The 14,975-nt window shown below is 43.6% G+C and overlaps 1 protein-coding gene across 1 annotated transcript in view; it reads left to right on the top strand.

Annotated features, from left to right (window-relative positions):
* Positions 1–14,081, top strand: part of igf2bp1 (insulin-like growth factor 2 mRNA binding protein 1) — a 35,601-nt gene extending 21,520 nt beyond the window's left edge. The window contains exons 3-15 of the mRNA XM_030793663.1: positions 6,244–6,292; positions 7,274–7,325; positions 8,203–8,266; positions 8,936–9,226; positions 9,512–9,646; positions 10,034–10,156; positions 10,610–10,745; positions 11,322–11,444; positions 11,954–12,070; positions 12,661–12,735; positions 12,931–13,062; positions 13,244–13,357; positions 13,894–14,081. Of these exons, the coding sequence (XP_030649523.1) occupies positions 6,244–6,292; positions 7,274–7,325; positions 8,203–8,266; positions 8,936–9,226; positions 9,512–9,646; positions 10,034–10,156; positions 10,610–10,745; positions 11,322–11,444; positions 11,954–12,070; positions 12,661–12,735; positions 12,931–13,062; positions 13,244–13,357; positions 13,894–14,046 (1,564 nt within the window). The 3' untranslated portion in view covers positions 14,047–14,081. The remainder of the gene's footprint in view (positions 1–6,243; positions 6,293–7,273; positions 7,326–8,202; positions 8,267–8,935; positions 9,227–9,511; positions 9,647–10,033; positions 10,157–10,609; positions 10,746–11,321; positions 11,445–11,953; positions 12,071–12,660; positions 12,736–12,930; positions 13,063–13,243; positions 13,358–13,893) is intronic.
* Positions 14,082–14,975: the final 894 nt, after the last annotated feature.

Raw genomic sequence — 14,975 nt, 5'->3', positions numbered from 1 at the left:
AAAGATGTTGCGATCTTTATGAGTTTGTTCATTTCCATTTAATACGCTTCTGTAGATTTAGGAACTTATCGCCCGCTTGCTTTTGGAGAAACGTGACGTTTTTGAAGACGGGACTGACCCAAATCATCTCTTTCCACACAAACATGCGCACAACAAAAAGGAACTTAAGATGTCCATCATATACAGCTGTAACACTGATTGGCATGATTTCTTTATTGTTTAAGTTGAAAGAAAACAAAGAAAAAAAGAAGGTGGTCAGAACGTTGAGAGAAGAAATGTTTGCAATTGTTCTGTTTTTTTTTTTTGTTTTTTTCCCCCTCTTTTTCTCTGATTTGAGGCCAGTTTCTCCTTCCTCAACCCTGTTAGGCTTATTCACACTTTGCCGCCATGTTGACGGGTGTTGTCCACATTAAGGCTCAATAGCTGAGGTCATGATAGAATCTCTTGATCGGCAGGTTCTGTTGAACTAGGGTTCTGCACACAGAATGGGAAGCACCTATTTGAAAGTTTCTTTCTTCTCTCTCTCTCTCTCTCTCTCTCTCTCGTGCTCTCTCTCTCTATCTCGCTCTCTCTCTCTGAAGAACCTCAGGCATTGAGAGGAAGTTAGCTGGGAGTTGGGGTGTGTGTGTTTGGGGGGAGGGGCAGCTAGAGCGCTGAGTGAGGGAGCTCTTTGCTGTCTTGGAAGCCTATTGTTTTCTCTCTCTTTTTTTCCCTCCCTCCCTCCCTCCCTCCCTCTTCTTGTTCTCCACATTTTTTTTTTCCACCCCCACCCTCGCCCATTCAACTCAGTTGCTGATTGGCTGGAAGGCGAACAAGCAAAAAAAAAAAAAAAGAGACAGGAAGTTGCTCTTCATATGGGGGGAAGGGAGGATAAAAAAAAAGAAAAGTGAGGGTAAATGGCGATGCACGACCAGGACTTCCTGTGTGTTTCATTTCCTGTTTGACCTCTTAACCCTTGCTTTTGGGCCTCACTTGGTTAATTGGGTTGTATACGGTGTTCTGTAGCTTCCGCTGCATTCGTAATTGCCCGCGTTTCGTAAGTGGTTGAGGATCCGAGACTAGACTAGTACTCCCACGAAAGTCCAAGACGTTTTTATCCGACAACCGTCAACTGAAAGCACGGTAGCCCAATGACACCCACTTCTTCTGATCACTGATCTGTTAAAATGTTTTGGATTTTTTATTTTTTTCTTCTTTCGAAAATGTAAGAAACGGAGCGATAAGGAGTGTATGATCTTAGAATTACTCAGATGTGTGTGTGTGTGTGTGTGTGTGTGTGTGGGGGGGGGGGGGGGGGGGGGGGGGGGGGGGGGGGGGGGGGGGGGGAGGGGGGGGGCAGAGGGGAAGACCAGTAGTTAGTTCTACCATTTAGACCTAGTTGGTGAGTGTCAGGACCGTCTGTGTCACATCCTGAGGGTTTCCACGGGTGACCATTCTTCTGGCTGTGGGTTTTTTTTGTTTGTTTTTTTCTTATTGTTGGGGTTGAGTTTTTTTTGGGAGTTTGTTTTAGACTGCTTATTTTTGCACGGTCAAGAATACATTCCAGTAGACCTGTGGTAACTTCAGTTTATTACATACATTTTATTAAGGCGTCTGAATTATTTGCAGAAACAAATGTGATTCAGTTAATGGCTGTTTTCATCTGAAAAAAAGAATAATTAACATGCAGGTCTTTTATGTATGTTTATCTTTTACCCCTGTTGTCAGAGAGAATTTGTTCTTTGGCACCTAATGTCTCTAAAAATACTGTAGAAGAATGCTTTGAAATTGATTACGTTTACCCATATGCCCTATTACCAAATCTCGTCATTTTGGCCCGCAAGACATTTATGCATTGTAAACTAATAACTTAGTTTCTACCCATTTCCGATAAATCTCTGCAAAGCCTTGACCAAACTGAGTATTACTTACAGTAAAAAAAAAAAAAAAAGAGAGAGAGAGAGAAAGAGAGGGAGAGATTAATTTGCAACTCTTGAATGATTTTCATCAGACTCACTGATACAAATCTCATCACTGAAAGTCATGGCGGTTTTGTGATTTCACAGAAAGACATAGAAGCATGTTTTGAATTTTGACAGTTATACAAGGATTTATTTGTGTGTTACACACTGAACATTGTCTCACATTCTTGATGTTCTCGGTGAATATGTTTTGTTTTTGTAGTACACAATGTGTATATTTGTGGATGTCTGGCCTTGCTTCAAATAAGTATCTTAAACCTCTGTAGCATCAACAAATCCTCTTTAGCGTATTTACAAAACAGGATGTATGTCCTTTCCATTTTACTGGAAATATTTTGAATACTTGTAAATATATTGCATATAGTGTGTGTGTGTGTGTGTTAATGGCATAGACATCAAAATGTGTGTGTGTGTGTGTGTGTGTGCATGCTTTAATAGCAGAGGCATCAAAACATGAATGAAAGGGTGTGTGTGTGTTTCATACTGTGTGACGTTTGAAATGGTGTTTATAATTATGAACAGTGGAATGTAGCTCATTGTCTCTGATACCTGTGGGAGGCCGGCAGAGTCCTCGCGCCCTGCTGAGAACGGCCTGTCGTACATCATTTAAAAGCCTGTAGGGGGCGCTCTAGAGCTTGCTCTCTCTTTGTAAAGATCAGGGAGCGGGGGTGGTGACCAAACAACTACTTCTTGAGAAATGCACCTGCTTGTGTGTGTGCGTGCGTGTGTGTGTGTATGTGTGTGTATGCGTGCGTGTGTGTATGTGTGTGTATGCGCGCGTGTGTGCGCTTGCATGTGTGTTTGCATGTAATTTTGCATGTGAGGTGAAGATAACATCTGTCGCGTCTATATGTGAAGTGTGCAAAAAGTCACTCTACGTGTGTATGTGTACTTTGGCAAAGGAACTGCGTGTTCTTTGAGTTTAAGGGAGAGGTCTGTTCATTTATGCTATGTGGGTAAACGCTTGAAGCAGATAAGATCCAAGATGATTTGTTGAAAGTCAATCCTAATTATAGATGCTTTTTTCTTTTTTTTCTTTTTGGTGCCACAGCGGCGTTGTAGGAAAGACACATGTTAGCAGACCTAATGTTGGGAATGTATTTAGTATTTTCCGCTCTTTTTGGTAAAAAGCCCCTCAGTACTTTTGCCCAGTACCCCCCCCCCCCCCCGTCCCTTAAGGCAATGGCCACTCTGTTCGTGAAAGGATAAACTTTTCAAATGCACTAACTGACCTTACTCCATCCCCCTCAGACAATAGCATTCACTGATGTCCCTCCCCCTACACACACACACACACACACACACACGCCCAACCCCAAGACTGCATACCCCTCTGCTGGCTTGCCTAAAAGATTTTCACCTTTGACCTTTCCCGGGTGAAGTGCTTATCTGCTCTTGTTTCTCCATTTGCTTCTCTTCTCTTCTCTTCTCTTCTCTCTTTTTTTCACGACTCTTTCTTTCATTGGTTTTTCCCTCCCTCCCGCCATGCCATAAACTCATATCTAAAAAACAAAGGCATTTATGATCAATTACCCATATTCTGGTCCTTTTTTCTTCTTTTTTTTTTTGCCGGATTTCAAAGGTGCAGAAATGATCGGCAAGTTCTTTCCTTTTCCTTTTCCCTCTTAACCTGTTGTTCCTCTGAGTTGCTGCGTTTCCAAAATATATATATATATATATATATATATATTTTTTGTTTGTTGGCCAACGCGAAAAGAAGCGTACGATTTGTGCTTTGAAATTCCAACTTTGGCATGGTGGTCGGGCCCACTTTGTATTGACAATAAAAACAGTGACAAAAGGACTTCACCTCCGCTGTCCTCCCCTTTCCAATCCATCTTCCACTCCACCCACCACCGCCTCAGTGCCGACCAGTGAGAGTCCCGGCGGGTTGGCGGGCCGTGATGTAGAGGGGTCGTTTGGGTTCTTTCAGGGTGGGGGTGGTTTGATGTTTGGTGGTTGTGGGGGGTAAAACAAAACAACAAAAATTCCCCAATGAGTTAGTTGTGTATGTGGTATATTGTGGAGTTTGGGGGGGGGGGGGCTGGGTGGAAGAAGCCTGGAGAGACTGATCAATGAAAGAGGTTTAACGAATGGGTTTTAGGGCTTCAGCAACCCGGAGATGGTCTTGTTAAAGTAGATGTTGGCTGGTTGAGACATTTCACACCGATTTCACATCCAACTCTTATTCCTGATGTTATTCAAAGTTCACCTTCATGCCTCACTCCTAAATCCGTGAAGTACTGGGATGTAAAATTGTTTTCCCACTGACGTGGTTGAGCCATTCATGGTTATCTGGGAAGCCGTTAAAAGGCCAGTGGAATTGATCTCCAACATGTTGGTAGAAATGCTGATCTATGGTCAGGGGAGGTTTTTATGATTTAAAAGGAGAACAATAAGGTCAGGATGAGTGCTACCTGATCCCAGATTGCTACTGTGGGCAAACCCCTTTTTTTTTTTTTTTTTTTTGAAGTACGACGCATTGATATGGTAAGTTTTGACCGAGCTACTCTCATGGAGCTAATCTCCTTGGTGAGAAATGCCAACCGAGGGGGCCGTCGGGATCTTGATTGGCTCTGTCTTTACCATTAGCATACAGACAACAAGAAAGACAGTGGGTGGGGATCGCCCATTCTCTTTGGTCTTCGACCAATGGTTGTGACCCGCCGGGGTTCAAAGGTTGCAAGGGGATTCTGCTTTTAACCCTTTCCCAGACAACAGAGCCCAAGCCTCGCCAAGCGAGTTGGGGCCCCTCCCTCGTGACCCCTGGTGCCTGCTTCCTTCCTTGTTTTTTTTTATTTTTTTTTTTCCCTTCTTTTTTTTTTTTTTTTTGCACACGACCCTTTTCTGCACCAGCAAATCTCAAGTGCTCCCCCTAGAGCTCCAAGTGTGCACTGGCAGCATGGTATGGAGCATTGCTCCATTCATTCTCATCTTTCCATGATCATACCTTTAAAGAACCAGTATTCCATCAGCACGCTATTGTCATGGCACCTATTGGTAAATTGCAATGTTCTTGCGACGTTCTTGCAGTTCTGTTCGGTTACGGACCTTGTAGTCCATGGCTCTCCATTTTTCCACTGGACTTTCCTCCTCTTTCCACCCACTCCATAGCTGTCTCTCTCTCTATATATGTCTGTCTGTCTGTCTGTCTCTCTCTCTCTCTCTCTCTCTCTCTCCCCCTCACTCTCTCTCGCTATGCCCATGTGTTGGGAAGGTTCCAGAGCAGCTGGCAGTGTGCTACAGCGGTCTTCAGTGTCCGGTTTCAATGTACCCATTGAATATCCATTGCCCCTCCCACTGCATTCATGCTAGCAACAGGCAGCAGGACCTACACAGGCAGTCGCTGATGGAGCGGTCCGCTGCTTCTCAGCGTTTCACTGAAGTCCCCATAACGGTCAAACATAGAACCAAACGTTTCGGCGTAGAACCTCCAACTTTGTAGGGTTTTAGGCCGGTCAGAGTCTGCCGCTCTTCTTCCATGTTTCAGCTCTGTTTTTAGGGCGGACTTTGAATTTAACTCGCGTTTCAAAGTGACCTCTGCTTCTCTTCGGTTTCAGTGCGTAGGCTGCGGTGTAAATTTTAATCGAAGTTTCTGTTCATTATTCATTACAGAGCAAATGTATGTTGGGAACTGTTTTTTTCCTCTCAGCATTACTGCGCTCTTTCACTTTGAACTTTAGCCTATTAGCAAGGTTTCGTACCACGTACAAAATCAGGGTTTACCTTTTCCGCAAATTCCACTTTTACAATATGCATTTGCTGCCTATTCTTAAACTTCAGAGTGGCTGAAGAGCCAAGTACTCTCTTTGTTTCAAAACGCTTTAGGTAGCTCTCTTCCCTTTTTCAGTGTAGGATCTCTTTATTAAGTTGAGCTATTTTTCGTTTAAAATGGTTAGCCTGCTACTTAAATGAAATTAGGGAAACTGCTAAGTTTGTTTGTGATGTTGAACGAAATATCTAACTTAAGAATTTCACTTTTCTTTTTTTTTTTTTAAGTGTTTGTGTATTAGTAAAATAAAGGACCATTTTTTCAAAATTCTTCGATATATAAGAACTATAAATGTGACCCTGGAAAAAATAAAGCGGCTGTTTTAATGTATTGTGCTTTGTGCATTTTACTGATGGGTATCAGACTTGCTACGCGTGTGTGTGTGTGTGTGTGTGTGTGTGTGTTCATGGTTATGTACTTGGACTCCTCTAAGGTTTTGTTTCACATTTTCTTATTTTACATGTGTAAAATTGATTCATTTCAAAATCTCTCTTTTCCCTCTCTGTGCAGGACCAGGAAGCTACAAATTAGAAACATTCCACCGCACCTACAATGGGAGGTAAGTTGATTCATCTTTTTTTTTTTTTATGTATTTCTGAATTTCTCTCAAAACATGATCAAGAAAAATGTATTACTCACTCAAATGCTCTCTCAGAATGCGTTAGATACAACATAACTGCCTCAGTTTTACTCTGATCTACACAGCAAAGATAGATTAACAAATTGACTTGAGTTTAGGCAGTGCGTTAGATCTTTCCGGTGTATTATCATAGAAGTTCGTTTTAAAAATGCTTCATTCGATGATCTGCTGCTGCTGAAAGCTCTCCAGTAACAGTGCAATAAATTATCTTAAAGATGAATCATATTTTCCCCCTTTACTTGATTAGATCTTTCTGTTGCTGCCTGTCTCTGTTTCTGTGTATGTTTTTTTTCTTTTTCCTGTTTTTCTTTCTTTCTTTCTTTACTGGAAACAACTTAAGATTTGTACAAAATTTTGAACAACTCATTTTTTAGCTTTCTGGGGGGGGGGAAAAAAAAATTCGCTTGTAAATCATGAAACTTCAGTTACAGATGGTAATTCTTTTGGAACAAACAGAATAAGAACTGTGTGAATAAATGTATTGGATGAATTAAAAATTCTTGCAAGAAGATCCGTGTGTTTCAAACCTTTATAAAGTGAATGGGGATCACAGGGCGTTTCTGCGAAGTTGGCATGAATGAGGGCATGTGTTGGGCGTGGCACCGAGCATGCTGACTCTGACAGCTGCGTGGTCATTGGCTACGGCTCTCCCCCAAGGCTGGGCTTTCCCCTCTTGCCCTGTCGCCATTGGCTATGCCCGGAGTGCTTACTGCTCTTCCTCTGCTGTCCATATGAGGGCGGTAGTGACCCTTCAGCTCTCGTTTTTTTTGTTGAGGTCTCAGGTGCTTCGATGGGAAATAATCGAACGCTCGAGGGCTCTTGAGGGTCACGGTCCGTCGTGTGAATCCTTTTATTTTTTTTTTCTGTCTCGCCCCCTCCCCCCCCCCCCCCCCCCGTCAGGTCCTCGACGGTCTGCTTGCCCAGTACGGAACCGTGGAGAACTGTGAACAAGGTAAATGAAACATACTTTGACCGGAATCTGAAGGGGGTTTAGAAACTCAGCCGAGTAGTTTTGATGTCATTTCTCACGTTTCCAGCTGTCGTTTGCAAGGCGCGTCCATGAACCCACGCGTCAAAAAACCCCACAGCAGTTGCTAAGTAAGCGGACCCGAAAGGATGGATTCTGTTAATCAGTGAAGAGTCTATGGAGCTTTTGCACAAATGCAAAACGCTTTTCATCTCTTAATGATCATTGGATCATTGGTTGATTATTCTCATCATCCAACACTAATTAAGTCCTCATAAAAATATCATTTTCATGAAAAGAGCTTTATGAAGAAGTGTTGTACGTTGATAATAATGATAATGTTCAGTGTCTCCTTTACCTGATGGGACACTTAGTCAGACACGGATCAAAAAACAAAGTTGAGTTTATTCAATATTGGGGGTGGGTGGGGGTGAGACATTACAAATAGTCCATGGACAGCATATTTTCCACCTAAAATCTTTCTGTCACTAGTTCATCCTTACCTGTATTGTGTTTAATCCTGTGGATTTATATGTGTATGAAAGATATGGCACAAACGTATCTTTAGACATGCATTTCATGTGTATTTAAAACTTAATGTTTTAAACTTGCAACGTAAAACTAACTCAGAGAATCAGCGGTTAATCCGTGGTGTGGCTCATTGTTCAGGACGTTTAAAAACGCTGTGTGTGTGTGTGTGTGTGTGTGTGTGTGTGCGCGTGCTTTTTTTTATAGCACTGAGTTATTAGCACTGATTTCTCAGATTGATATCCGAAGGGGTTTTAGTTTCCACCACGTGCAAAAAAAACCCCCCAAAAAACACTTGCGTCAGTTGCTCACACTTTCTCGTCCTTTCGCACAGTCAACACAGAGAGTGAGACCGCAGTGGTGAACGTGACGTATGCGACGCGGGAGCAAGCAAGACAGTAAGCGCCTCTGTCCAGAACTGTAACTCACCACACGTTTGTGTCAGGCCTCTTATTAAGATCGCACCCTCTCTGGTCCCACTGCCAGTGACGGTAGATTCAATTTAAAGCAATGCTCGAATTTGCATCGCTCCTTCATTTTATGCATAGTCAAGCTGACACCTAGTGGTCAAATGCCTGTACTGCAGTCGAAACTCTTTTGTGAAGAGATGAAATCTCTATTTATGGTCACACTTTTTTCTTTTGGTTATAACAAACTGTATACAGTGTCATATCATGTATTTTATGGCTCGTTTGTTTGTCAGAAGCAGCGGTCTGAGAGTAGCTTTGTTAATATTATTGGTAACTAATATTGTTGAGGAAAAATTCATATTGTCATGTATTTCAGTTTTCTTTCATTTCAGAAATGGTCCTAATCATTTTCAGGTGCAGTGTTGTAAATAGTTAGAGCATCTTATATTGAAAAATATGTAGGGAGTGACTGCGTTTTCTTACCTGCTGCTTCTGTAAGCACTAAATGTTTTGTACTGTTCATTGTTGATTTCAGTTTCTGTCATGTCAAAATTACAATTTCTCAGTTAGAAGAATTGTGTATCTCAATGAGTCAGATGCAGTCTGTTCACATGTAGTGCCTCCCGTTTTTGATTGGTTGTTCACGTTCGCCCTCAGAGCTATCCAGAAGCTGAATGGTTACCAGTTTGAGAACAACGCCCTGCGTGTCTCCTACATCCCCGATGAGACATCCGATGTTGACTCGCAGCGAGGCCCAGACAACGGCCGTCGCCCAGGTTACGGTTCCCGCGGCAGTCCCCGTCAGGGCTACCCCAGCTCGGGACTCCCCACCAAGCAGCAGCACGCCGACATCCCCCTCAGGCTCTTGGTGCCTACCCAGTACGTGGGAGCCATCATCGGCAAGGAGGGAGCCACCATCCGTAACATCACGAAACAGACTCAGAGCAAGTGAGTGTCAGCGCTCCTCAGGACCCTTCCCTGCTTGGTTTCATACGTTTTTCCAACCGTGTTAACGGCACATAGTGAAGTTTTGCTTTGTGTAGAGACCGAATATGAATATTGTGAACATTTTATGTCTTTTTTTTTGTGAGGGGATGAGTACGCACTGAATGACTGACAGAACAAACACGCAATCAAGACGTGCGCAGTTCTGACTCCATGTTTCACACGCAGTCTTTCCCTTTTGTTTTGTTTTGTTTTTTTTGTTTTTTTTGCTTTTCCTCCCACTTGCAGGATTGATGTGCACCGTAAAGAGAACGCCGGCGCAGCCGAAAAGCCAATCAGCATCCACTCCACGCCGGAGGGCTGTTCAGCTGCCTGCCGCATGATCCTGGATATCATGCACCAGGAGGCCAAGGATACCAAGACGTGAGTGCAGAAAACCCACGGCTGGGAGTTTAATGAACGCGGGGCAGGACCGGTCAAATAGCGTAACGCGAGTGAAGATGGCAGTGTGTGACCTGCCTTGCTTTTTCTTTGCTTTTTTTTCTTGGCATTTCATTGCCTTTAAAAATGTCCAGTTCCAACATGCGCAACGGCCAGCGTGACGGAGAATGATCCGATATTTATAGAGACGCTAGGGACCCAGGCTATGAAGTAGAACCGAATGACTGCACAGCTGATCTCGGTCTAGGCTTAGCTTTCACCTGTCATTTTTATTATCTTAAGCTGCAGATTAAAACTGATACCGGACCAGCCTTTGATGTTGAAATGCTTTTGAACTTCTCTCACTCTCTCTCTCTCTTTCTATGCCAGTGCTGACGAGGTGCCTCTGAAAATTCTTGCCCACAACAACTTTGTTGGACGACTGATTGGCAAGGAGGGCCGCAACCTCAAGAAAGTGGAGCAGGACACGGATACCAAGATCACCATCTCACCGTAAGCCAGGCGCACACCCCAAACACACAGACGTACACGCACACACGCTCGCGACGGCTGAAAGCTATCGCGCCGTTCTGGAACGTATTTTACAATCCTGTTTCGAAAGTATTAGCAATGGAACAGCATAATTTCAATTAAGATTCAGATGATTAGAAGTTGTCCATTGTGTGTTGTTGGGGTTACCCCAGATGAACTCCTCGGCCACACGTGAACTCCCGCCGGATGACGGGTAATTAGTGGTCGGAATAACTTTGTTAAAAAAGGGTCGTTTTGGGCCTGAACTCATTACGGCTCTTGCGGAATATGAGGGGTTCGGACGCGATTTTGAGCTTGTTATTTTGAAGTGAGACTTTTACAACTAAATCCCGGAAATATCGAAATGGAATTTCCCTCGACCCCTTTCTTGTTTCTTTTCCCGCTTCTGCTCGTCCTCCCTTCCTTCCTGTGCAGACTGCAGGACCTGACTCTGTACAATCCAGAGAGGACCATTACAGTTAAGGGTTCCATTGAGGCCTGCTGTCTGGCTGAACAGGAAATCATGAAGAAAGTGCGGGAAGCCTATGACAATGACATTGCTGCAATGAATGTGAGTTTTCTCTTAGCTTTTGTTTTTGTGTGTGTGTGTGTTTGTGTTTGTGTGCGCGTTGGTAAATTCATTTCGTATGTTGATGTGTTATGAATTAAATCCATGAATTTACTGTAATAGAAAATGCAGTTATAGAAAAAAGTGAGTTTTTTTTTGTTTCTTACATATTGTCTCTGAAATATTTTGTCCAAGTGTCTTTTGAAAACACAATAGAGTGCAGTTCTCAGAACGCTTTGAAATCTGTAAAACAAAAGCATAAAATAAAAAATCCAGGCCAACATGAAAAGTTTTGGAGCACGTCCAGCCCCCCCCCCCCCCCCCCCCCCCATTTTATCCACACGATATTTGCATTGTCCAAGCCTGTGTAACACTAATGAACATGAAAAGAACATGATTTAGATAGCATTGGTGCTACAGCCCATAAATATAATGCAGCACTGCTGAGGTAAGTGCGCCAAAACCCCCAACAAACCATTACTTTGGTTATCTTTGGTGGCGTGACCTATATCATAAAGCCCTTTCACCTTGTGACCTCTCTCATTTGATAAATCTTTCCACTGCATTCTCTCCATTCAGCAACAGACTCATCTGATACCTGGACTTAACTTAGGAGCACTTGGACTGTTTCCTCCGTCCTCTTCTATGCCCCCTCCACCTCCTGGCAACCCTGGAGGTGTTGCCCCCTATGGGACATTTGGGGTAAGTGTTTCTGGCTGATTAGTAGGATGTGGGTAATATATTTGCTAAATTAGCTTTGGCCTTGTAGCTTGACATTTAACATGAACAAGGACAAAATCATTGGTAATGACTCATTAGTCGCCTAGAACAATTCGAATTAATTTTACGTTTCTGGACTTCCCTCAAAATATGGTTAATTGTGCGTGACTTCATGACAGAGGCTATGAGTTTTGTTTTGTCTATCTTTATCCTTCTTTAGCAGCTTTGAGGTTCATTCTTTGCCCCAGCCAAAAAACAAAGTTGGGGGGGGTCAGTAATATAACAATTGATTTGCAGAGAAAGAAACGTCTTGATCAATCGCTGGCCTCGATCCAGCAGCTGTACTAGCTACGGGCGTCCGAGGGCCCGAGAGGCTTCGATAAATCACGTCTAAAACGTATGCTTATTTAGCTGCGGCTGCCCCGAAACGGAGCGAGGGGAGATTTATGGTTGCATTGCGAGAGATGATTTAAAATTGCTTCTTTCTCCAGGCTCCTGAGCAGGAGACTGTCCACGTGTACATCCCCGCCCAGGCCGTAGGGGCCATCATCGGCAAAAAGGGCCAGCATATCAAACAGCTAAGTCGCTTTGCCGGCGCCTCCATCAAGGTGAGGGGCGTCCTCGTGCTCGCGTAAACACAAACGCAAGGCTAAAGACGGAATTTCTCGCACGGTTTTGAGGAGATACTCCGTTCCCATGTTACTTTAGTGAACAGGGCGATATGGGTTGTAAGAAAATAACTTAAAATTCAGTCAAGTATAGTTGGTTGGAAAATGAGGAGAAGAGTGTTTTAATTCACAGATTTTTCCCGCTTTAAATGCCTATTACGACCTTACTGGGCATGTTCGCAAGTCTAACTTTTCATTGTAGGCCTGATTGATTTGACCAAATCTCTTAAAAATGCATTGTAGAAGTTACAACCACATCACAACTCCAGAAACTGAACCATTTACATGTTGACCCGAGAGGGACTGTTACATTCTTAATCAGCGCAAAAATTATATTTATGAGAGCGCTGTTCTTTATGAATCGTACGTGGCAAAGACAAAGCAGAATGTGAGAGCACATGATAGCACCGGCTTATTTCTATTAAAAAATGTTACCTCACGCTTGAAAGATTGACCTGGGTTATCCAGAAGGACTGAGTAATCTGCTCTTAATTGGCTCTAATTTAAACTTGATCGCTCCGTCGTTTCAGATCGCGCCAGCTGAGTCTCCCGACTCGAAGATGCGCATGGTCATTGTCACTGGACCCCCCGAGGCGCAGTTCAAGGTATGTCGTTCTTCTGACATCACTCGTGTGTTTTCTTCTTTCGTAGTAATTAATGCAAATGGGCTCCAGTTTCTCCGGGTTCTCATCTTGCTTTCGAGTCTTGACTGAGCTTTTTACCCTGACTGTTTTCCCTTCTGTCTTCTAATCTCCCAATTACGATGCATCTCAACCCTCAATCAATGGAACACTGTGCAGGCTCAAGGGAGAATCTATGGTAAACTGAAGGAGGAGAACTTCTTTGGTCCTAAAGAGGAAGTAAAGCTGGAAACACACATCAAAGTGGCTGCAGCCGCTGCAGGCAGAGTCATCGGTAAAGGCGGAAAAACGGTGAGTCGAGATGCTTTGGGTCAAAACGAACACCGCCGAGAATCTGCTTTCGTTGAATCAGCAGTTAGAATATAAGTTGTCGAGCCTTGAACATGAAGTGTAAGTGACAACAGTGCTTTTTTGGTAGATTGTCATGGTCGGTTTTGTAGGTACTGCTAACCGCTCCGACTGTCTGTCACAGGTAAACGAGCTGCAGAATCTGACAGCGGCTGAAGTCGTGGTCCCTCGCGAGCAGACCCCGGATGAGCAGGACCAGGTCATCGTCAAAATCATCGGCCACTTCTACGCAAGTCAGGTTAGTCTCGCTTAGAACACACACACGCACACACACGCACACACTGAGGGGTGGGCGATACAGCCAAAATATCGTATCATGATATTTTTATTCAGTATCACGATGCACGATGTTTATCATGAAATTAAAGTTAATGTTCTCTGCAGTCATCCTGAGCATTACGAAGAATTACAGTGTAAGTATTTGTGTTTAGGAGCAACATGGGAAGGATGTCAGTGCTACTCTCCTAATAATAATACAGTGTACAACAGCTCTGTCTCCCGATACTCTCAATATCTCCAAAAAGCATATCGTGGAGAAAATTAAAACTGTTCACAGCATAATATTGTCATATCCCCCACCCCTATATGTGTATACGTTCTCAACATATTTGTTATCTCTTGGTTAATCTCACTACTAAAGGATTATTGTTCATCCATGTTTGTCCTTCCATTAATACATGGAATTCACAAACCGCTCCTTCAGGTATGAGCCGCTGTACTGACTCTTTCTTGTTTTGTGTGTGTGTCTGTCTCTCTCTCTCTCCCTCTCTAAAGCTGGCACAGAGAAAGATTAGGGACATTCTGACACAAGTCAAACAGCAACAGAAAGGTGGGATGGGGGGCACTCCAGGACCACATGCACATACCATGTCTGAGCTGGGGCCCCAACATGGACTGGCACAGGACCCCCAAACCAGGAGGAAGTGAGGGGCCAGGGCCTTTAATGGACAGACGGACGGACGGACGGACGGATGGACGAACAGGAGGACGAACGAATGGACTGATTGAGAGAGCGACACACGGACCCAGCGGTAGACAGGGAGAAACGAGCGTCAAAATTGAGAGATGTTTAAAAAAGAAACAAAACAAAAAAAAAAAAACGAAATGCCTGAGAGAGGACGAAAGCTTAAAAAAAAATAGATATAGGAACAGGAGAGATCTTAAAAAAAAAACAGAGACCAGATGCCAGGCCAGGTAGAGTGACTGAGGGTGGTTAGGGTACCTGAGACATAGGGCTGGGCCCCCGGAGTGAGCGATGCCCCCTTACAAAGAGCGCCGGTCGTAAAAGAGCTCTTTGGGTGTTTGTGGGATGCTTTTTGAATAGAGGATGTGGTCATGCCTTTAGGAGTGCACAGAACTGCACTTTACCAGAAGTCCTTAGTCGGTCCTAAGCCTCTTTGGTTCCTGAGCTATCACCAGTCACTCCAATATTTTAAGGGTGGTTTTTTTTTTTTTTTTTTAAAAAGATAGAGATATATGTATAGAAAAGTTTATTCAGAGGTATTATTAAATGAAATGCAGTGAGATCCGAGACGGGGGAGAGGGGCTGAGAAACCATAGGGTAGGCGGAGTCACAGACCTCGTGACTCGGGTCAGCCCGTGAGAGACGAGGGGGAGGGGCCGCAGTTGTTAACACTGCTCTTGAATTCCTTCACAGAAAACTGCTGGGGGTGAAGAAGAAAAGAAAAGAAAAAAAAAAAACAAAAACAAAGAAGAAAAAAAAATGAGGTTGTAAATATAATCTTCATGAATATGTATTGATATACTGCACTCCGCCGTCGGCAGTCTTGAGGTTAGCCTGATGGGGTTAGTCAGAGAGCCTGTCTCGTTTTGTTTGTTAGTTTGTTTGTTTGTTT

The sequence above is a fragment of the Chanos chanos genome, chromosome 16, assembly GCF_902362185.1.
Source record: "Chanos chanos chromosome 16, fChaCha1.1, whole genome shotgun sequence".
NCBI lineage: Eukaryota > Metazoa > Chordata > Actinopteri > Gonorynchiformes > Chanidae > Chanos > Chanos chanos.
Note: the sequence above shows the minus strand (reverse complement) of the source record. Positions and strands in the feature narration are given on the sequence as shown.